The sequence below is a fragment of the Salvelinus fontinalis genome, chromosome 10 (assembly GCF_029448725.1).
Source record: "Salvelinus fontinalis isolate EN_2023a chromosome 10, ASM2944872v1, whole genome shotgun sequence".
NCBI lineage: Eukaryota > Metazoa > Chordata > Actinopteri > Salmoniformes > Salmonidae > Salvelinus > Salvelinus fontinalis.
In genome coordinates this window covers 27936950-27961046 of record NC_074674.1, presented here as the reverse complement: position 1 = coordinate 27961046, position 24097 = coordinate 27936950, and the positions used below count along the sequence as shown (strand labels likewise).

Below are 24097 nucleotides of genomic sequence, written 5' to 3'. Positions count from 1 at the left end.
TGTTGCCGTTGGCTGTGGGAGATTGTGTGATTGGAGTCAGTAACACGTATTCAGTGGACTATAAAAAACAGCCTGTGTTTACTGTAGGATTCACTGGGAAATGGAAAGACAAACAGTGTTGCGCATCATACATCATTTTTAATTTGACCTTTATTTAACCAGGTAAGCTAGTTGAGAACAAGTTCTCATTTACAACTGCGACCTGGCCAAGATAGAGCAAAGCAGTGCGACACAAACAACAACACATGGAATAAACAAGAATACAGTCAATAACGCACACACAAAAAGTACATGTGTGTGCAAATGGCGTGAGGTGGTAAGGCAATAAATAGGCCATAGTAGCGAAGTAATTACAATTTAGCAAATTAACACTGGAGTGATAGATGAGCAGATGGTGGAGCCAGTGGGTCTGGCGACGAATATGTAGCGAGGGCCAGCCGACTAGAGCATACAGGTCGCAGTGGTGGGTGGTATAAGGGGCTTTGGTGACAAAATGGATGGCACTGTGATAGACTGCATCCAGTTTGCTGAGTAGAGTATTGGAAGCAATTTTGTAAATTATATCGCCGAAGTCGAGGATCGGTAGGATAGTCAGTTTTACGAGGGTATGTTTGGCTGCGGGAGTGAAGGATGCTTTGCTGCTAAATAGGAAGCCAATTCTAGATTTCATTTTGGATTGGAGATGTTTAATATGAGTCTGGAAGGAGAGTTTACATTCTAGCCAGACACCTAGGTATTTGTAGTTGTCCACATATTCTAAGTCAGAACCGTCCAGAGTAGTGATGCTAGTCGGGCGGGCAGGTGCAGGCATTGAACGGTTGAAAAGCATGCATTTGGTTTTACTAGCATTTAAGAGCAGTTGGAGGCCACGGAAGGAGTGTTGTATGGCATTGAAACTCGTTTGGAGGTTAGGTAACATGGTGTCCAAAGAAGGGTCAGATGTATACAGAATGGTGTCATCTGCGTAGAGGTGGATCAGGGAATCACCCGCAGCAAGAGCGACATCGTTGATATGTACAGAGAAAAGAGTCGGCCCGAGAATTGAACCCTGTGGCACCCCCATAGAGACTGCCAGAGGTCCGGACAACAGGCCCTCCGATTTGACACACTGAACTCTGTCTGAGAAGTAGTTGGTGAACCAGGCGAGGCAGTCATTTGAGAAACCAAGGCTGTTGAGTCTGCCGATAAAAATATGGTGATTGAAAGAGTCGAAACCTTGGTCAGGTCGATGAAGACGGCTGCACAGTACTGTCTTTTATCGATGGCGGTTATGATATCGTTTAGTACCTTCAGCATGGCTGAGGTGCACCCGTGACCAGCTCGAAAACCAGATTGCATAGTGGAGAATGTACGGTGGGATTCGAAATGGTCCTGTGATCTGTTTATTAACTTGGCTTTCGAAGACTTTAGAAAGGCAGGGCAGGATGGATATAGGTCTATAGCAGTTTGGGTCTAGAGTGTCACCCCCTTTGAAGAGGGGGATGACCGCGGCAGCTTTCCAATCTTTAGGGATCTCGGACGATACGAAAGAGAGGTTGAACAGACTGGTAATAGGGGGTAGAACAATGGCGGCAGATAATTTTAGAAAGAGAGGGTCCAGATTGCCTAGCCCAGCTGATTTGTAGGGGTCCAGGTTTTGCAGCTCTTTCAGAACATCTGCTACCTGGATTTGGGTTAAGGAGAAGTTGGGGAGGCTTGGTCAAGTAGCTGCGAGGGGTGCGGCGCTGTTAGCCGGGATTGGGGTTGCCAGGAGGAAAGCATGGCCAGCCGTAGAGAAATTATTATTGAAATTCTCGATTATCATGGATTTATCGGTGGTGACAGTGTTACCTAGCCTCAGTGCAGTGGGCAGCTGGGAGGATGTGCTCTTGTTCTCCATGGACTTTACAGTGTCCCAAAACTTTTTGGAGTTAGAGCTACAAGATGCAAATTTCTGTTTGATTAAGCTAGCCTTTGCTTTCGGACTGACTGCGTGTATTGGTTCCTGCCTTCCCTGAAAAGTTGCATATCGCGGGGACTATTCGATGCTACTGCAGTCTGCCACCGGATGTTTTTGTATTTGGAGGGCAAGTTGGTCAGGATAATATCTATGAGGGTGCCCATGTTTACAGATTTATATTGACATAGGCTGAACCGTTTCGTGAGTTTCCAAATTAGGAAAATACTTTAGACAAGTCGTTATTGTTTTTAGTTATGGTTAAGGTTGGCTTGGGGATATTTTAGAGAAGGGTTGGTAAGTGTATGTGGAAAAACATGCTCACTTACCTGCTCTGCTGCCTTCTTGAGCCTTGAGACTGAATGAGAAAAGACATGGTGGTAGATGGCAACGCTCTTCTCTCCCCCCACCCCCTTCTCCCACCTGCTTGAAAAAGAATCAGCTAGAGCAGGACTGACATTTACTGTAACGATTCACAAGTAGATGGATTCATTTGTATTAGACTTAGTGTTTTAACTTTTGTAGTTGTGAGGCACAATTAATTCAACCCTTGACACAGTGGTTGAATAAGCAATTTTGAGTTCTTGTTGCACAAGCGCAAGCAGTTTCAATGTGCAGTGTCATGCAACACCAAAACAACCACAATAGGCCATACTCTCACAAACACATACAATGTTTCCCATCTCACACAACACCTTTTTCTATACATGAGCAATATTTAAGTAGAGCAGTGCCTCATATATGAATCTGTGGTGTCAGTTTAGTTTACAACCATAAAGAGTTTCACACTTTAAAAAACTATTTTTGCATCTACTGCAGTTCTCTGTGATGTGTAAGGTCACCACAGTCTAATCATACTTCCTGTTCCGTTGTGGCAGTTTTCAGTTAAACTAGATGTACTTCTTCTAACTGCCATAACTGGCTGCTTATAAACTCGTATGCAACAGACTGGTTAACCATCAACCCAACTGTTATTTTAATCTTGCAAGCTATGACTTGCATAGAACTGTGGTTACTGAATAGACAGGTTGTCCCTCTTAAGCCAAGGGAGTAGGAGTAGGCTATAAAACAGCTATTGTTTTGGCTTATCATTGATTTTAAAGGATTACTTATTCCTGAGAACAGTGTAGCTCAGTCGGTAGAGCTTGGCTCTTGCAGCGACAGGGTTGTGGGTTTGATTCCCACGAGGGACCAGTATGAAAAAAAGTATTAAAATATATGCACTCACTACTATAAGTCACTATGGATAAGAGCGTCTGCTAAATGACTAAAATGTAAAAAATGTTGCAGTCATGCCAAGTCTGCTCCTTACATAACACAATGCTTTTTAAAGATCTTTTAACTTTAAATGCAAGTTCAGAAAGGAAACGCCACAGAAATATTTATAACCATTTATAAAGCAATGAATAATGCAAGTCTTGAAATTATAGGCTCTGCTCCTTCAGGTTAGCTCACTGCCCAAGCAAAGCGTCAATATATAATATAGCCTATGGAGAGTGAGGGCGGTGAAGCTATACCAATCCCTCGGCAGAAACACAGAACCTGGTGGTGCGAGCAAGAAGCCGGCACATAGTTGAAGTAGCAGCATGATGAGTGAAGGGACCTGGTCAGCTTAAAATAGACCACCAAATAATGTAGGCGTGATTAATACTAGCCTCTTTGGTACTATCTCAGTAGGTGTGTCAGACTGGGCACTCAGGTTTCCTTTCTGAACTGGCTCCGCTTAATTTCAGAAAGAAAGCGCCACGAAGAAATATGTTTAACCATTTATTAAAGATGCACTATGCAGAAATCGCTCTGCCATTTTCTGTTTGGAAAAATGTTAATAGTTCGGCTAATTTCTGTTTGTGACTAAACAACTGCATAGTGTAGAGAATCATTGTACCGTCTAAACTGCTGTGAAATATATTTTCCATAACCATGAATATTGTATTATCAGCTGTTTGAATCTGGTGTACAAAACCAAAAGTAAAAGATACAAAAATGAAGACTGGGAAACATAGAACAGATTTACCACTTCTTAGACTTGCTTTCAATGAGAATGACAGATTTATAACTAACATTTCTATGTGAATTTGGTCAGGTCACCCAAAAAGTTACATATTGCAGCTTTTAAGCAATGAATAATGCAAGTCTTGGCGATATAGGCTCTGCTCCTTCAGGGTATCTCACTGCCTAAGCAAAGCGTCAATATATAATATAGCCTATGGGCAGTGAGGCAGTAAGCTATACCAATCCCCCAAAACAGCAGAACCTTACACCAGATGACTCTGTAGCTACGGCAGAAGCGCCATTTAGATATTATCGAATAGACCAGTTAAGTAATCTTACCATCGCAACAATGAATCTTGTGTGAGAATGTTAACCATGTGTGGCATAAACTGAGCAACGTGTGACTTCTATCCCTGGTGACGTACCGCTGGGTACCCTCGCTTGAGGCATGATGATCTTCATCTTGGCACGTGAACTATCTGCCTATCTTGCCAACACACACATAAAAAAAATATAAACGCAACGATTTTACTGAGTTACAGTTTATATAAGGAAATCAGTCAATTGAAATAAATAAATTAGTCTCTAATGGCCCTCTATGGATTTCACATGACTGGGCAGGGGCGCAGCCATGGGTGGGCCTGGCTTCCACCCACTGGGAAGCATGCCCAGACTATCATAATTAGTTTTTCCCCACAAAAGGGCTTTATTACAGATAGAAATATTCCCCAGTTTCATCAGCTGTCTGGATAGCTGGTCTTAGATGATCCCATAGGTGAAGAAGCCAGATGTGGAGGTCCTGGGCTGGCGTGGTTACGCGTGGTCTGTGGTTGTGAGGCCGGTTGAACGTACTGCCAAATTCTCTAAAACGATGCTTATGGTAGAGAAATTAACATTCAATTATTTGGTGACAGCTCTGGTAGACATTCCTGCAGTCAACATGCCAGTTGCACGCTCCCTCAACTTGAGACATCTGTAGCATTGTGTTGTGAAAACTGCACATTTTAGTAGCCTTTTATTGTCACCAGCCCAGTAATGATCATGCAGTTTAATCAGCTTCTTGATATGCCACACCTGTTAGGTGGATGGATTATCTTGGCAAAGGAGAAATACTATCTAACAGGGATGTAAACAAACTTGTGCACACACATTTTGTACGTATGGAGCATTTCTGGGATTCTTTTATTTCAGTTCATGAAACATGGGACCAACACTTTACATGTTGCATTTATATTTTTGTTCAGTGTGTGTGTGTGTGTAAGGTACCTGTTAGATATTGGGTGCATCCTGGGATGTGCTTTTGTATGTTATTGCTGTAAGAGTGAGTTAGCTAGCATGCTCTATAATGGTCGCATTAGCCCCTGCTATTTCAGTTATTTCCATGCTGACAGACAAATCACGAATCTATAGCCATCAATATACTATTGTCCTGCACATCTAATGTGCTTCCTTGTGTCTATCGTCAGAATAAACACCAATCAACTGGGCTCGCTGGCTGGACAGTTCTTTCTTTAAAAACACAACGGAAGAGTTACGAAGTACGAACACAATCTTTTACACTGGGGCCGAGAACTGGAGTACCTTTACCTTTACCCTTCCTATTAGTTTTAGAATGAGTTAATAATTGGTTACATAGATTTTGGCCTCCCATCCCATTCTAAACACCTATCGCCGACTTTGTATTCATGTTACCTGATGAAATTGCTATACAATATGACCTTGTTTCCATCTGATGCACATTCAGATGTCATAAATCAGCACTGCAGAGCTCTCCCTGTACTATACCTTGCCTTGATTGTATTACTGTTGATGATATCTGGAAATGTGCATGTACACCCTGGCCCATCTACTGTTGCTAACCCTAATTCTGACTTGTGCTCTGATATCTGCTTCACTGATTTCTGCTCCCGTAAAAGCCTGGTATTTCTGCACGTTAACACTAGAAGCTGATTACCAAAAATGGATCAATTGAAAGTGTGGGTTCAGAGCTCCAATCCATATGTGTTGGTCACTGAGACGTGGTTAAGGAAGAGTGTTTTGAATACTGATGTTAAACTTTCTGGTTATAACCTTTTTCGGCAAGCCAGATCTTCCAAAGGTGGGGAAGTGGCAATTTTTACCAAGGTTCACCTTCAGTGCTCGGTTGTCTCCACAAAGCCTGTCCCCAAACAATTTGATTTGCTGTTTTTAAGTATTAAACTTTCAAATAGCTCTTGGTTGCTGGGTGCTATCGTCCTCCATCAGCACCGGCCTGTACCCTACCTGCCCTAAGCTCTCTCCTGGCCCCTTACACCAAGTCTGAATTTGTTTTGCTAGGTGACCTAGACTGAGACATGCTTAAACCACCTGACCAGGTCCTAAAGCAATGGGATTCCCTACATATTTCTCATATTATTACCAATCCCACTAGATATGACACCCAGAAAAGGCTACTCTTCTTGATGTTATCCTCACAAATAATCCTGGTATCAGTCTTGTGTTTTCTGTAATAACCTTAGTGATCACTGTTTTACAGCCTGTGTTTCGTAATGGCTGCTCAGTGAAACGACCTGTCTTGATTTGTCATAGATGCTTGCTAAAAAAACTTTCATGAGCAAGCCTTCCTTCATGGCCCCTGTAAAATGGTATAGAATCAGCTTGATCCCCTCTGTCGAAGACACTCGAAGACCTTCTTTTTTTATATTTTCAGTGGTATTGTTAACAAACACGCCCACATAAAGAAAATGAGAATTAAAAACAGGTTCAGGCCCTGGTTCGACCGTGATCTTGCAGAGTTACTCCACCTCAGGAATTGCATTTGGCGAAAGGCTCAGCGCATGCATACTCAGGCTGACTGGCTCTCGTTTAGGCAAATGAGAATTAAGTGCACTCAGGCTATCCGGAAGGCCAAAGTTAGTTACTTTAAGGAGCAGTTCTGTGGGTCTAACCTCAAGAAGTTCTGGAAAACGCTTAAAGACCTGGAGAATAATCCCCCCTCCTCACAGCTGCCCATGTCCCTTAAAGTTGATGATGTGGTTGTTACTGACTGAGCTCTTTAATCACCACTTCATTAAGTCAGGATTTCTATTTGACTCAGCCATGCCTCCTTGCCCATCCAACATTTCCTCATCTCCCACCCCTTTTAATGCAACTATCCCTGATGCTTCTCCCTCTTGTTCCCCTGCCCTGCTACAAAGTTTCTCCCTGCAGGCGGTCACTGAGTCCGAGGAGCTTCTGAAACTTGACTCCAAAAAACCATATGGGTCAGATGGTTTAGACCCTTTCTTCTTTAAGGTTGCTGCCCCTATCATAGCCAAGCCTGTCTCCAACATTTTTAACCTGTCTCTACATTCTGGGGAGGTTCTCATTGCTTGGAAGGCAGCCACAGTTCGTCCTTTATTTAAAGGGAGAAATCAAGCTGATCCTAAGTGTTATAGGCCTATTTCTATTTTGCCCGGTTTATCAAAGTGTTGGAAAAACTTGTCAATAATCAACTGGCTGGCTTTCTTGATGTCTATAGTATTCTCTCTGGTATGCAATCTGGTTTCCGCTCAGGTTATGGATGTGTCACTGCAACCTTAAAGGTCCTCAATGATGTCACCATTGCCCTTTATTCTAAGCAATGTTGTGCTGCTATTTTTATTGACTTGGCCAAAGCTTTTGATACGGTAGACCATTCCATTCTTGTGGGCCGGCTAAGGAATATTGGTGTCTCTGAGGGGTCTTTGGCCTGGTTTGCTAACTACCTCTCTTAAAGAGTGCAGTGTATAAAGTCAGAAAATCTGCTGTCTCAGCCACTGCCTGTCACCAAGGGAGTACCCCCAAGGCTCAATCCTAGGCCCCACGCTCTTCTCAATTTACATCAACAACATAGCTCAGACAGTAGGAAGCTCTCTCATCCATTTATATGCAGATGATAAAGTCTAAATACTCAGCTGATTCCTCCCCGGATTTTGTGTTAAATGCTCTGCAACAAAGCTTGTTAGTGTCCAACAAGCTTTCTCTACCCTTAATCTTGTTCTGAACATCTCCAAAACAAAGGTCATGTGGTTTGGTAAGAAGAACGCCCCTCTCCCCACAGGTGTGATTACTACCTCTCAGGGTTTAGAGCTTGAGGTAGTCACCTCATACAAGTACTTGGGAGTATGGCTAGACAGTACACTGTCCTTCTCTCAGCACATATCAAAGCTGCAGGCTAAAGTTATATCTAGACTTGGTTTCCTCTATTGTAATCGCGCCTATTTCACCCCAGCTGCCAAACTAACCCTGATTCAGATGACCATCCTACCCATGCTAGATTACGGAGACATAATTTATAGATCGGCAGGTAAGGGTGTTCTCGAGCATCTAGTTGTTTTTTACCATTCGGCCATCAGATTTGCCACTGATGCTCCTTATAGGACACATCACTGCACTCTATACTCCTCTGTAAACTGGTCATCTCTGTATACCTGTCGCAAGACCCACTGGTTGATGCTTATTTATAAAACCCTCTTAGCCTCACTCCCCCCTATCTGAGATATCTACTGCAGCCCTCATCCTCCACATACAAAACCCGTTCTGCCAGTCACGTTCTGTTAAAAGGTCCCCAAAGCACACACATCCCTGGGTCGCTCGTCTTTTCAGTTCTCTGCAGCTAGCGACTGGAACGAGCTGCAACAAACACTCAAACTGAACAGTTTTATCTCAATCTCTTCATTCAAAGACTCAGTCATGGACACTCTTACTGACAGTTGTGGCTGCTTTGCATGATGTATTGTTGTCTCTACCTTCTTGCCCTTTGTGCTGTTGTCTGTGCCCAATAATGTTTGTACCATGTTTTGTGCTTATATGTTTTTTTCAGCCCCAATTCCTGCAGGAGGTCTTTTGCCTTTTGGTAGGCCATCATTGTAAATAATAATTTGTTCTTAACTGACTTGCCTAGTTAAATAAAGGTAAAATAAAATAAATAAATAAAAACAACACAGTGAACGAAAGTACACACACAGACTCCAACTAGCTAGCTTTTAGCTAGTTGAAAAGCGAAGCACGTGCTTCAAGTACAGAAAATGCGGACCAGACATCCAGCAAAACAAAACGCATATGCATCTGGTAGACATCGGGTAGAAGGCTGCAACTTGCGTGATTCGAAGCAGTGAACAGTAAAGGTACACACCAGGTATATATTGACAGTCAAGTCGAGAAAGCAGCACAGAAAGAATAAAAATAATACCAGGCAGAATCATAGGCTGTCAATGTAGATTTTGCCAACCCATTCTCATGTAATGAGAAGCTTTGCTCAAATATGATGCAGGGTGGGGTCTAGTCTAGCACCGTAAGTGGGAAGGGGAATCTGGGCGCAATTCGGGGAACTCCTGAGATTTTAAAGCGAGAGAGGGCTGTGTTATCAGCTGTCAGCTGTGTTATCTAAAAGGCAAGTCCAAGTTAAGCACCTGAGAAGTCTATTGATAAAGGGAACTGAGGGTCTACCCTTATTAATCATATGAACTGTAGCTTCATTCTCAAAGAACACAGAAATCCCTCTCTTAGACCACTGCCTGCCCGAGTAGACATGCTATAACAAAGTGATACAATTCGAACAAGGCTCTGAGTACGGGGATTACATTTCAATAGGCCATGTTCCATAAAACCATTAGATTCTTTAATTTTTTATTAAAACTGCAGAGGGATCAGCCTCCATATAGAATCCGAGAGAGGCTGATGTTCCACAAAGTCATTATAAAAGAAAGAAATGCCATTCCAATTAACGTACATCATAGACCAGAAAAGCAGGTCGGATTGGCATCCCTCATCCAGAACAATGACATCGTGGAGATTTGCCACCGTTTTTGCTAAATCGAAAAGCCTAGACACGTCCATGGGGAATGATACATATGGTAAAATTAAAATGACCTAAAAGGGATCGTAGTTCACGCATGGTGACATATTTTGTGTTGACAAAATATTTCATGACGTCTCTAATGCGAGAGCGTTTCTCTCGCGGTAGAGAAGCCTGCATTGACTTGTTGTCTAGGTTAATACCTAAACACTTGAGGGGTATAGTTCTCATCAGAGCGGGGCATGCCAAGAGACGAGAATGTGTCTATAAGCTTGGAGATGGAGTGAGCCGGAGGAGAGCTAGGGAAATCGACTACCAAAAATGGTACAACACGAAGGGCAATCTAGATGTCTAACTTTGTTGTCTACGAGGGCTGAAAGAACCGGGTCGGAAGTCTAACTGGACCCAGGCATGGGCAGAAGCTTAGAATGTTTTACTTTCTTCGCCTGCTTGCCAGTGTTGGAACACCCACGTTTCTTAGCTGGAGCCTTACCCGGTGGTTCGGCTGGGGCAACCAACTCATCGGAAATCCCCATGGGAGTGGATACAGTGCTTTTGAAAAGTTTTCAGACCTCTTCCCTTTTTCCACGTTAGTCTTATTCGAAAATAAAACATTTTCCTCATCAATCTACACACAACACCCCATAATGACAAAGCGAAAAAATATATATATTTTATTTTGCACATTTATTACAAATAAAAAAACAGAAATAACTTATTTATATAAAGTATTCAGACCCTTTGCTATGAGACTCAACATTTTGCTCAGGTGCATCATGTTTCCTTGAGATATTTCTACAATTTGATTGGAGTCCACCCGTGGTAAATTCAATTGATTGGACATGATTTGGAAAGGCACACACCTGTCTATATAAGGTCCCACAGTTGACAGTGCATGTCAGAGCAAAGACCAAGCCATGAGGTCGAAGGAATTGTCCATAGAGATCCGAGACAGGGTTGTGTCAAGGCACAGATCTGGGGAAGGGTACCAAAACATTTCTGAAGCATTGAAGGTCCCCAAGAACACAGTGGCCTCCATCATTCTTAAATGGTAGAAGTTTGGAACCACAAGGCTCTCTGATGAAACCAAGATATAACTCTTTGGCCTGAATGCAAGCGTCACGTCTGGAAGAAACCTGACGACATCCCTACGGTGAAGCATGATGGTGGCAGCATCATGCTGTGGGGATGTTTTTCAGCGGCAAGGATTGGGAGACTAGTCAGGATTGAGGAAAAGATGAACGGAGCAAACTACAGAGAGATCCTTGATGAAAACCTGCTCCAGAGCGCTCAGGACCTTAAACTTGGGCGAATGTTTGCCCTCCAACAGGACAACGACCCTAAGCACACAGCCAAGACAACGCTGGAGTGGCTTCGGGACAAGTCTCTAAATGTCCTTGAGTGACCCAGCCAGAGATCGAACATCTCTGGAGAGACCTGAAAATAGCTGTGCATATACTTTCCGAATGCACTGTGTATCTTGAGCGTAGAGGACCTCTAGGATTCTGTCCAATCCTGAATAGAGGGCATAGGTTGTTTAGCCAACCTCAAGATCCGATAGGGCGCGGTGATATCTAGGAAAGCTCTGGATAGGCATGATTGATACTCACCTCTAATTGTTACCATCTCAGCTGATGTGTCAGCTGAGGCGGGGCACTCTGGTTTTCTTTCTGAAGTGGCTCAGCTAATTACTTCTAAATGGCATTTGCTTTAAAGCCACTCTTTTTGTGTCAGGAATTTCCATTGACATTACATTTGACAAGGAAATGTATATATTGCACGCTCAATCTTAAAACATGCAAATGCATGCAAGGATAAAGATTAACACAGACTACAGTGGCTGGTTTTGGTTGTCCTTTCTTATTCTACATAGATCATAGGAAATCCCAGGACATAGTGTCTATAATACTGTAATTAGCTCACATAGTTACTGTCAAGCTCCAAACACTTGTCACTGACTAGTTGGACATTCATTTCCCAGTGATGTCTGTACTTACAGCATTCATATAAATTCATTTTTATCAAGTTTTTGCTTTGACGGACCTTATTTTTATATTGACATTTGTCTATAAAACTCATGGATGCAACTGTTTATGTCAAGTTGTTTTGTTTTCTACTTGTAGCCCTGTTTGTCCTGAAAATAAAATAGTAAAACACTTCATTGTGAGGCTAAATATAAGGGCTGGACATGCAGATAAATGATGGTCAGATAAATGAAAAGCCTATTTTTGCTGGGATTTCGGGACTGAAGAGGTTTAACCCCTTCCTTACCTTTTAAACCACTGTTAGGTTCTAATTTTTCAGAGTAAATAACTCACGGACACTAGAGAAGCTTAACTAAGTTTAATTCTTCCCAAAGGGTCGTTACTGCAAATGAGAACGTGTTCTCAGTCAACTTACCTGGTAAAATAACGGTAAAAAACAAAACAAAAAAAAAACAGCTGTAATTCAGACAACCTGTTCTCACCATCATAAGTATATATACTCCACTTTAGATACTCCTCCTTCTCTCCAATCCTTACATCTTATGGTTCCACAGGAAGAGGGTAATAGGATGTAAACCATTATTACTCCCTTTAGGGGATCTGACCTGACCTCAACCCCTCCTTCGCCTAATCCACAGATGTCCATCCGCTTCCTCTATAGCAATGCTGTGATCTCCTCCCGTCCACCAAACACATTCCCAAAGCCATCTTTCTTCTACAGAGACCCATTATCTTTCACTCCTTATACACTATGCGTCTGATCTATCATGTCTTTAATATCTCAATGTTAAAAGTTTACCCGAATCCAACACCACTCTTGTGTAGCTTATGAGCATCATAGAGCAGAACATGTTGCATGTTGGTGAGAGTCTCAGCTTTTCATAGATAGCTTTTAGTAGTTTGTAGCTCAAACCATTAGGACTCTACAGACGTTTTCTGTGAAAAAAAAGACCTGGCCCGGGCCCCTTCAGGATCCGCCATTGTCTCAAAAACACTGGTCTCGTTTAGCCCCTGTTAATCCCACAGATTAATGGTTGGTATCTATGGATGCAGAAGAAATCCAATGGTACAACCCAAACTGTCTGTAGCTCAAACACATTATGTTTAAAAGGAGTTAAAGTCAAAAACGCACCGGTGTTACGGTGGGACTCATTGGGTTAATACTGCTACACGTTTCTGCAAATGGTCAGTGGTAAAACTCTTTGTTTTTGTTTCCCAGGCACAACACGAGGGCAAGTGTGAGTATGAACGAGTACCATGTGAAACCTGCCAGGTCCTTATCCTGCGCAGTGAAAAAGAGAGGCATAATGAGAGAGAATGTGAAGCAAGGACATTGAACTGCAAGTACTGCAAAGTCTCCTTCAACTTCAAGGAAATCAAGGTGAGACACTTATTTGGAGAACACCAATGGCCAACAAATGTACAAGTGGATACAGTAATCCAGAGAGTCCGATTCTGATGAGATGGTTATGGAATGTGTTGATTCTGAGATGAACTGATATTCTCATACAAACTCCCACTCCTTATCTATTACAGGCTCATGATGAAATCTGCCAGAAGTTTCCCATGCAGTGCAAGGACTGTGGAAAGAAAAAGATCCCACGGGAAAAGGTCTGTCCTCTACTGTGTTCTTTAATCGTATCTTATCAGCCTTGGTGCTGTACAGTTTCTGCTTTCAATAAATATACATTGTTGCCTAGTCAAGTGGAGTAGGCCAGAGCATGAACAGACTCATTTATCACTCTTTAGTCGAAGTAGGTCTCACTATGAAGTCTTCTCATAACAGAACTAAGAAGGTAGTGGCACTTTGTTTGAGTTAGCCCTTTGAACTTAGGTTATTTTATTCTGTCTCAACAGTCATCTACTTTCACATTTGAAATAATGCTGGTTATTTTCAGGGTTAAGCCCCAATTTAATCTCCATAACCCTGATCTTTCTCTTTCTCTTCTCTCCCTGCAGTTTCTAGATCACAGCAGATCCTGTGCCAAGTCTAAGACTGCATGTCCGTTCAGTGAGGTCGGCTGCAAGGTTGTGGTGTGTATAGAAGATCAAATATATCTATTCAGATAAGGTTTTATCTACAGTATATGATGATGGCCTTCTTAGATATTTGAAAAATGCATATATTTGATTGTAATGTCCCAGACAGCTCTTGATTACGGTTTCCTGTTTGTCAGAGGAAACTGGTTTGTTTTTCTCAGTATTTTCCTATGACTTGCCCTCATTTGACAGTCAAATAAATCTGGCTAAATTTGTAGTCGTTTGGATCAAGAAAAATCCCCTCTTTCCTCTTGTTTTTCTGAGTCACCTTGACTACTCCATGGCATGCAGACAGTGAACAATGTTCTGTTGATTGTTTGGTTTATAGTTAGACCTCTATAATTAGACACTTGTGTCAACTTTTTGGTTGAGGCACAAGTAGTATCCAACCTAGTAACACTCACCCTAACCCGAACCCTACTGCGTTCCAAACTGCCTCTAGAAGCAACATCAGCACAATAATTGTTTGTTGGTGTTAAGCTTGCCTCCATTGGACTCTGTTGCAGTGGAAACGCGTTCTCTGGAGTGTTTATTTACGCTTCACCGTTGTGGCAGTCCAACGGACGGATCTGCGTTTGGCGGATGCCAAGAGAATGCTACTGCCTGAATGCAACTGTAAAGATTTTTGGAGGAGGAATAATGGTCTGGGGATGTTTTTCATGGTTCGGGCCAGGCCCCTTAGTTCCAGTGAAGGGAAATCTTAATGCTACATCATACAATGACATTCTATATGATTCGGTGCTTCCAACTTTGTGGCAACAACAGTTTGCGGAAGGCCCTTTCCTGTTTCAGCATGACAATGTCGGCTTTCACAAAGCGAGGTCCACACAGAAATGGTTTGTCGAGATCGGTGTGGAAGAAATTGACTGGCCTGCACAGAGCCCTGACATCAATCCCATCGAACACCTTTGGGATGAATTGGAACTCCGACTGCGAAGCCAGTCCTAATCTTCCAACACCTCATTAATGCTCTTGTGGCTGAATGGAAGCAAGTCCACGCAGCAATGTTCCAACATCTAGTGGAAAGCCTTCCCAGAAGAGTGGAGGCTGTTATAGCAGCAAAGGGGGAACCAACTCCATGTTAATGCCCATGATTTTGGAATGAGATGTTTGACGAGCAGGTATCCACATATTTTCTTGGGTATTAGACACACCCTCAACAGAGAGACGTCTCAAAAGAGACATCTAGTGTTTGAGAGTAAATGTTCTGAGCTTTATGTGCAGTCCCCTACAATTGAACTCCAGCTTGAATCTCAATATTGAAGGGCATCTAAAATTGACACTGAACAGTATGATACAGACTAGTTAACTCAATGTGCTTAACGCTTTGTGTTGTGTCACCACAGATTGATAATGGGAAGCACAGTGACCACGAGCAGACTAGTGTCATGGAGCACATGCGTCTGATCCTGGCGACGATGCCTCTGGTGAGGCTACAGCGTCCAGAGGCCCCAGGGCTGGGGGAGTGGCAGGAGGACTCTGGGCTGGGCCTGTACCGCGCTCCCGAGGATGGAGCCACAGCTAATGCAGCCACAGATGGGGGAGGAGCCGCTGCCGCCGGACAGACCTTTGGTCTTGACCACAAGGTGGGCTTAATTTGGTCTGATGCATTTGATGAATAGGAAATACTACGGAAGCTATTGTTGTCTTATATATATATTTTTAAAGCTTCCCTTGTTTAACAGAACAATGTCAACCAAGCTGTTAAATTATAAAATGGATTGGCATCCTACTTGTTTTTGAACTCTTACAGATGGCCTGAATACTAATCTATACAGCGATGTTGCAGTAACACATAATGAAGGACTTGTCTTCATTGTATTCTCTGTGTTGTGTTCCTGCAGGTGAGAGCACTGGAGAATATAGTGTGTGTACTGAACAGGGAAGTGGAGAGGAGTTCTCTCACTTTAGAGGCCTTCTCACGACAACATCGACTAGATCAGGACAAGATTGAGAACCTTGGCAACAAGGTGCGTCAACTAGAGCGTACTCTCACCATGCGGGACCTACAACTGGCTGAGACAGACCAGACTCTGAGAGAACTCCAGTTTTGCACCTTTGATGGTGTCTTTGTCTGGAAGATCGCCGACTTCTCACGCCGCCGCCAGGACGCTGTGGCCGGGCGAACACCCGCTATGTTCTCACCAGGTTAGATCTGCCCTGATTATTTTATTCTTATGTTATTCACCGGTCCTTAAGGCCTGCAGTTACAAGTTGACTGGCTTTGACTTGAAAATCCTATTTTCATTTAGGAAAATGTGATATGATATCTTTCCTTAAATGTCCTTGCTCTTTAGTGTATCATAAGTATACCATACTCTATGGAAATGCACATTTATGGCAATGTAATTCCACAAGCATGCACTCATTTTTACCACAAGTGACTCAATAAGTCACAGATGCACATACTGTGATTCTAATATAGTTCCTCTTATCCCGTAGCATTCTACTCAAGTAAATATGGCTATAAGATGTGTCTGAGACTGTATCTGAATGGGGACGGAACGGGTCGAGGGACTCACCTTTCTCTTTTCTTCGTGGTGATGAGGGGCAAGTGTGACGCTCTTCTCAAATGGCCCTTCAGTCAGAAGGTAAGACTTGAGTAAATAAGGGATACAAAGTTTATTGAAAGCATGAGCTTTCTAATAGAATTCCAGGCACAAGAACTTATGACAAGGTGCATTGAAGCTGTTCTGGCTCGTAGTGGCCCAACACCCTATTAAGACACTTTGTTTGTGTTTCCTTTATTTTGGCTGTTACCTGTGTCTAACATTAGTAACTACAACAAAATGCATTATAGTAAAAACTAAATATTAAATCTCCGTCCTCTTTCCTTGTTCTCTTCCCTGTAGGTGACACTGATGCTGCTGGATCAGAATAACAGGGAGCATATCATTGATGCCTTCCGGCCTGATGTAAGCTCCACCTCTTTCCAGCGACCAATCAGCGAGATGAACATTGCCAGTGGCTGCCCACTCTTCTGCCCATTGGCTAAACTGGCAGGCAAGAGCTCCTATCTTAGGGATGACACCATTTTCATCAAGGCCATTGTAGACCTCACAGGCCTGTAGTGACTGTGGAAGTCAAAGGCCTGTAGAAACTAGAAATGGTAGTCAAAGATCTGAAGAAACTGGAAGTGGTAGTTAAAGGCCCAAAAATGCACAGCAGAAGAACACACAAAATTATGACTTATGACCATAAAATACATTAAATTATATAATACTATTAAATAATATAATATAATTATAAGCATAATCTAGGCAGTGTCTATTTAGCCAGCTAACAGCATTTGAATGAAAACTTGCATTCTCTCAGGTGGGTCAAAAATTCTCTCAGGGAGAGCGCTATCTCAAGCGTTCGTCAGGTCTGCAGGATTATATAGATATTGTAAATTGTGGAACCATCAAGTGTGCAGGAGGCACCACCAGTTGCATGATAAGGCATTTACAGGTGATTTCCAACATATTGGTAATCAGATTGCAATGGAGGGTCTAGCCCCCCCATATGGGCCATCTACGAGTGACGTATTGTTCACCATAGTTCACACTGTAATGTTTAAAGTAATAGTTACAGAGACTTATAGTGGATGTCAGAAATAGATCTCGCATATGGGACAATGGAGCGCCCTTCACTGGTAACGAAAAGAGAGATCAGTAGATTGGACACCATTGCCTTGAATTAATAAGTCTCAAAATCCTTTACATAAACATGCAAATTGTGGTGGACTGAACCAATGCTTGAATATAGGACCACAGTATGAGTCATAATACCCATAAAACCTAGCAGTCAAACAGGGAAATGGTTCCAATCGTTTTTTCACCATTAATTTTTCCCATGGGAGATTTTAGAAACACTTAAAATAAGGGGTTTGTTTCATGTAGGCTTACACTGGCGTGGCGTTTTGATAACTGTGTAAATCTCTCTATGACAAGGTGACTTTTATAAATATACTCACCTGTATTTACCCCCCCCCCCCAAATTCAATGCTAATTAGCTGCTAATGTGGCTATCATAAAGGACTACAAATGCCACGATTATCTAGACGAGACTGCCGAATCGAGGCAAAGGTAATAATGTCTGGATTAACTAATGTTAGCGGAATGTAGTAATGAATAAATTGGCTACATTTCTTTAAATGGACAATTCTGTGAACTGTCTAGTGCAAGTTTTAAATTGACACAATACCTGTTAGCAAAGGTGTCACCTAGAGATGACGTGCAGGAGCTTGCAGGGATTTGTAGTTTTGCATTATGTCTATGTTGATGCCAATTAGTAATTTATTTTCTGTAAGTAAATAAAGCAGAATATATTGATAAGTCACCTTGTCCAACAGAGATTTATGTGGCTGTCAAAATGTCCCGCCAGGGTAAGCCTACACGAAACATCCCTGAATTTAAGTGTGTCTAAAATCCCCTATGGGAAAAAAGAATAGTGTGAAAATGATTGGAACCATTTCCCTATTTGACCGCTATGTTTTATGGGTATTATGACACCTTCACTGTGGGGTTCTATTGGCCCTCTCGCTCAGCCTATTTCTCACTGATTTTAAAAGATCAGTAGTGTTATTTGCTAATGTTTTATAAAAATGTTTGCGAAAGTATTTTTCACTAGAAAATGAGTAACCTTACCGGCAAAATATACTTTTAACATCTAATGCTGTTAGCCGGCTAGATAACCACTGCCTCTAAATAATATATACATACATATCTCACACGCAGTGCATTCGTAAAGTATTCAGACCCCTTGTCTTTTTCCACATTTTGTTACTTTACAGCCTTATTCTAAAACTGTTTAAATAGTTTTTTTTCTTCATCAATCTACACACAATAACCCATAATGACAAAGCAAAAACTGGTTTTTAGAAATGTTTGCAAATGTATTAAAAATAAAACTTAAATATTATATTTACATTAGTATTCAGACCCTTTACTCAGTACTTAGTTGAAGCACCTTTTGGCAGCGATTACAGTCTTGAGTCTTCTTGGTTATGACGCTACAAGCTTGGCACACCTGTATTTGGTGAGTTTCTCCTATTATTCTGTGCAGATCCTCCCAAGCTCTATCAGGTTGGATGGGGAGTGTTGCTGAACAACTAATTTCAGGTTTCTCCAAAGATGTTCAAGTCCAGGCTCTGGCTGGGCCACTCAAGGACATTCAGAGACTTGTCCCGAAGCCACTCCTGTGTTGTCTTGGCTGTGTGCTTAAGGTCGTTGTCCTGTTGGAAGATGAACCTTTGCCCCAGTCTGAGGTCCTGAACACTCTGGAGCAGGTTTTTATCAAGGATCTCTCTGTACTTTGCTCCGTTCATCTTTTCCTCGATCCTGACTAGTCTCCCAGTCCTTGCCACTGAAAGAGCAGATGCAGCATGATGCTGTAGTGCCAGGTTTCCTCCAGACGTGACGCTTGGCATTCAGGCCAAAGAGTTCAATGTTGGTTTCATCAGACCAGAGTATCTTGGTCAGAGTCCTTTAGGTACATGTTAGCTAACTCCAAGCATGCAGTGGGACCTTACCAAATCATGTCCAATCAAGTTGTAGAAACATCTCAAGGATGATCAATGGAAGGAAGATGCAGCTGAGCTCAATTTCAAATCTCATAGCAAAGGGACTGAATATTTATGTAAATCAGTTATTTCTGTTTTTCATTTTTTATAACTTTGTAAACAAGTCATTATGGGGTATTGTGTGTAGATTAATGAGGATTTAATCAATTTTAGAATAAGGCTGTAACGAAACAAAATGTGGAAAAAGGGAAGGGGTCTGAATACTTTCCGAATGCACTGTATATACACTACTGTATGGTGTGCATAAGTACACCACAGCATTGGCATATAAAGTAAAGATATGGTTCAATACATTATTATATATATATATATATATATACATTATCATATGATAAATGAATTATATAAGATAACTATGTTATAAAGTGATAAGCTGAGGAAGCTCCTTCTCTTTTCAAATACTAAATGCATCTTTACTCTCAAATAACAAGCTTATTTCTAGATAGTGAGCTCACTCATAAATACCCTTTAGCAAGCTATTATATATGCCAGGGATGGGAAACTGGTGTCCCGCGGTCCCCTTTTGTAGGCCTGTGGACCAATAAAGAAAATAATTGGTTCGTGTGGGGGGTGGGGGTGTATGGATGTGGGTATGCAGAGCCACAAGGAAACTGTGGACCCTCATTAGTTCTGTTTTTTTGTTGGCCCCACCCTCATCAAAGTTGCCAATCCCTGATAGAAGCAATTGTATTCTATATAACAATGGAGTGTTTCTGAATGTTATTTACTTGTGACAGGCTCTCTTTCTTGTGTAAAGTGAAGAAAGACAATATAGATCTAAACATTAACACATGCTACAAGTAGATCGCCTTCACTTAACATTATTCTGGGTCATTCGTTATCTATGTGTGATTTACTGAAGCACTTATGGTTAAGCATTTATGATTACGTTTCTGCATGTGTTCATGTAGATCTAGTATGAATCTTTAATTATCACATCCATTAAATTGACAGACTAAGATTTTGTGTGTGTGCCTGCGTGCGTGTGTGTGTGTGTGTGTGTGTGTGTGTGTGTGTGTGTGTGTGTGTGTGTGAGAAATATGTTCCAAAAAAATGAATGACTGTTGTACCTGATTAGGGCTGTTGCAGTGACCTTATTACTGCCACACCAGCAGTAAAATTCCACTTGACCATTGAATCACCTCAAGATGTTTTCACACTTGGTCCCTTTCAGACAATTTTTGTGAACTAAGTGCAGTTTGCTTAATCATTTTTTCAGTGTGCACACTCCAAAGAAACTAATACCCCTCTAAAGAGCCCCAGAAGCGAACCGAACTGAGACCATCTCGTGATGTGGTCTGAGTTCTGTGCACTTGAACTTCTCGGTCCGGTTCCCTTTTTTAGGGCAATATGAACACAAAGCCACTCAGGTTCGCTTGTCATTGTTCTCGCACCTGATACTAGAATACTGCAACACCGTTTCCTCTGCCATAACCCAAGGAATTAAATCATCAACATGTATTGATCACATCTTTACTAATGCTGCAGATATTTGCTTTAAAGCACTATCCAAATCATTAGGATGTAGTGATCACAATATAGTAGCCATATCTAGGAAAACCAAAGTTCCAAAGGCTGGGCGTAAGATAGTGTATAAGAGGTCATACAATAAGTTTTGTGGTGATTCATATGCTGATGATAAATAATATTTGCTGTGGTGTGTAATGAGGAGCAACCAGACGCTGCACTTGACGCATTTATGAAACTACTTATTCCAGTTACTAATAAGCATGCACCCATTGAGCAAATGACTGTTAAAAACTGTTAAATCCCCTTGGATTGATGAGGAATTGAAAAATTGTATGGTTGAGAGGGATGAGGCAAAAGGTATGGCAATTAAGTCTGGCAGCCCAACTGATTGGCAAACGTACTGCAAATTAAGAAATCATGTGACGAAACTAAATAAAAATAAACTACACTATGAAACAAAGATAATTTATATAAAGAATGATAGTAAAAAGCGTTGGGGCACCTTAAGTGACATTTTGGGAAGAAAAGCATTTTGGGAAGCTCCTTCATTCATTGAATCAGATGGCTCATTCATCACAAAGCCCACTGATATTGCCAACTACTTTAATGACTTTTTCATTGGCAAGATAAGCAAACTTAGGGATGACATGCCAGCAACAAACGCTGACACTACACATCCAAGTATATCTGACCAAATTATGAAAGAAAATAATTGTACTTCTGAATTCCGTAAAGTTAGTGTGGAAGAGGTCAAGAAATGATTGTTGTCTATCAACAATAACAAGCCACCGGGGTCTGGTTGGGAAACCAAAGTCATTCCGCTACCCAAGAATAGTAAATCCAATCAAAGTTTATTTGTCACATGCGCCAAATACAACATGTGTAGACCTTACAGTGAAATGCTTACTTACAGGTCCTAACCAACAGTACAATTTGTAAGTAAAAAATAGGTATTAGGTGAACAATAGATAAGTAAAGAAATAAAAAACAACAGTAAAAAAACAGTGAAAAATAACAGTAGCGAGGCTATATACAGGCACCGGTTAGTTGGGCTAACTGAGGTAGTAAGTACATGTAGGTATGGTTAAAGTGGCTATGCATATATGATAAACAGAGAGTAGCAGTTGCGTAAAAGAGGGGTTGGCGGGTGGTGGGGGGGGACGACGACGACAATGCAAATAGTCTGGGTAGCCATTTGATTACCTGTTCAGGAGTCTTATGGCTTGGGGTAAAAACTGTTGAGAAGCCTTTTGGTCCTAGACTTGGCACTCCGGTACCGCTTGCCATGCGGTAGTAGAGAGAGCAGTCTATGACTGGGGTGGCTGGGGTCTTTGGCAATTTTTAGAGCCTTCCTCTGACACCGCCTGGTGTAGAGGTCCTGGATGGCAGGCAGCTTAGCCCCAGTGATGTACTGGGCCGTACGCACTGCCCTCTGTAGTGCCTTGCGGTTGGAGGCCGAGCAGTTGCCGTACCAGGCAGTGATGCAACCAGTCAGGATGCTCTCGATGTTGCAGCTGTAGAACCTTTTGAAGATCTGAGGACCCATGCCAAATCTTTTCAGTCTGCTGAGGGGGAACAGGCTTTGTCGTGCCCTCTTCACGAAAGCCCCCTTTACTGGCTCAAATAGCAGACCAATCAGCCTGTTACCAACCCTTAGTAAACTTCTGGAAAGAATTCTGTTTGACAGGCCTGAAGGCACACAGTGTGTTGTGAAATCTGTGGATGTATTGTAATGTTTTTAATATTGTATAAACTGCCTTAATTTTGCTGGACCCCAGGAAGAGTATCTGCTGCTGCTAATGGGGGTCCATAAAAAATACAAATAACCTCTCACATTGGAACCACACAAGAGGGAAGATGATGATGTGCAGGCTCTCAGAAAAAAACATGCTGTTTTGGGATATTGGTTAGCGATTGTCAAGGAAGCACAGAAATTCCAAAATATGTGTGGAGATTTTAGTTCAGATTATTTGTTTGCAATATGTGATCTATAAAGAGAGCTACATAAGCTGTTTTATTCACTTGTGGGATTTGAATAGTGTGAGAAGACAACAACATATTTGGTGAGAATCACAACATCAGGTACAAAATCAATTCTAGCTCTGAGTGTACAACTTTTTATTTAATCTGCATTTTGCTGTGCATTCTGTTAACAATCATATTTACATGTTAATAGTATCTTCTGATTACAATTATGTCTAATCTTTTAACTAAATGCAATCTATTAGCTTCCAAAATGTTGTTTTTAAGTAAACAACACACTGCCATCACGCACAGATGTGCTCAACTCTTGGCGGCAGTAAGAAAGCCAGCGAAGAGCCTGGATCTCAATCCCATTGAGCACGTCTGGGACCTATTGGATCGGAGGGTGAGGGCTAGGGCCATTCCTCCCAGAAATGTCCGGGAACTTGCAGGTGCCTTGGTGGAAGAGTGGGGTAACATCTCACAGCAAGAACTGGCACATCTGGTGCAGTCCATGAGGAGGAAATGCAATGCAGTACTTAATGCGGCTGGTGGCCACATCAGAGACTGACTGTTACTTTTGATTTTGACCCCCCCCCCTTTGTTCAGGGACACATTATTCTATTTCTATTCATCACATGTCTGTGGAACTTGTTCAGTTTATGTCTCAGAAAATAAACACAGTTGATAGTGAGAGGATGTTTCTTTTTTTTTGTTGCTGAGTTTAGTTGATTTGCAATATGCAGCAATATTTGTAAACACAGAAAGGGGTATACTGTAGCTGTCCAATAACATGTTCTGGTGGAATGACTTGTCCTGCACTTTGTAAAAACCCAGAGTGCATTGAGTGAATGTTGGAAAAAGATGTTGGTCCCTTAACATAGCAATATGAATGCAAAGAGGACTCGGAGCACAAAATAGGTGAAGTGACCTGGTAAGAGTTTAAAGTCAAGGACTGAGTTCTTTAGCTTTTCTTTTTACCCCTGAGTTGGATTCATTTTTTTAACCTTTATTTAATTAGGCAAGTCAGTTAAGAAGAAATTCTTAATTACAATAACGGCCTACCGGGAACAGTGGGTTAGCTGCCCTTTGTTCAGGGACAGAATGACAGATTTTTTACCATGTCTGCTCTGGGATTTGATCTAGCAACCTCGGTTACTGGCCCAATGATCTAACCACTAGGCTACCTGCCACCCCATTTAAAGAGGACTATATGTGAAAATACCCTTAATCTCTTCTTATGCACTCTGGACATGCGTTGTCAGTACGCAACTCACTTAAGACCGTTGTAGTGGAAGAGTGAGAGAAGGTGATATACTTGCAACGTGATGACTCAATATAGCCACAATTAG

General features: G+C 41.9%; 1 protein-coding gene across 2 annotated transcripts in view; it reads left to right on the top strand.

The window, feature by feature from the left end:
* Nucleotides 1-23439, top strand: part of LOC129863911 (TNF receptor-associated factor 2-like) — a 31147-nt gene extending 7708 nt beyond the window's left edge. For both annotated transcript variants that reach the window (XM_055936319.1, XM_055936320.1), the window contains exons 5-11: nucleotides 12930-13091; nucleotides 13247-13321; nucleotides 13670-13744; nucleotides 15097-15336; nucleotides 15595-15898; nucleotides 16193-16341; nucleotides 16603-23439. In XM_055936319.1, coding sequence (XP_055792294.1) covers nucleotides 12930-13091; nucleotides 13247-13321; nucleotides 13670-13744; nucleotides 15097-15336; nucleotides 15595-15898; nucleotides 16193-16341; nucleotides 16603-16821 — 1224 coding nt within the window. In that variant the 3' untranslated portion in view covers nucleotides 16822-23439. The remainder of the gene's footprint in view (nucleotides 1-12929; nucleotides 13092-13246; nucleotides 13322-13669; nucleotides 13745-15096; nucleotides 15337-15594; nucleotides 15899-16192; nucleotides 16342-16602) is intronic.
* The last annotated feature ends 658 nt before the right edge of the window (nucleotides 23440-24097 follow it).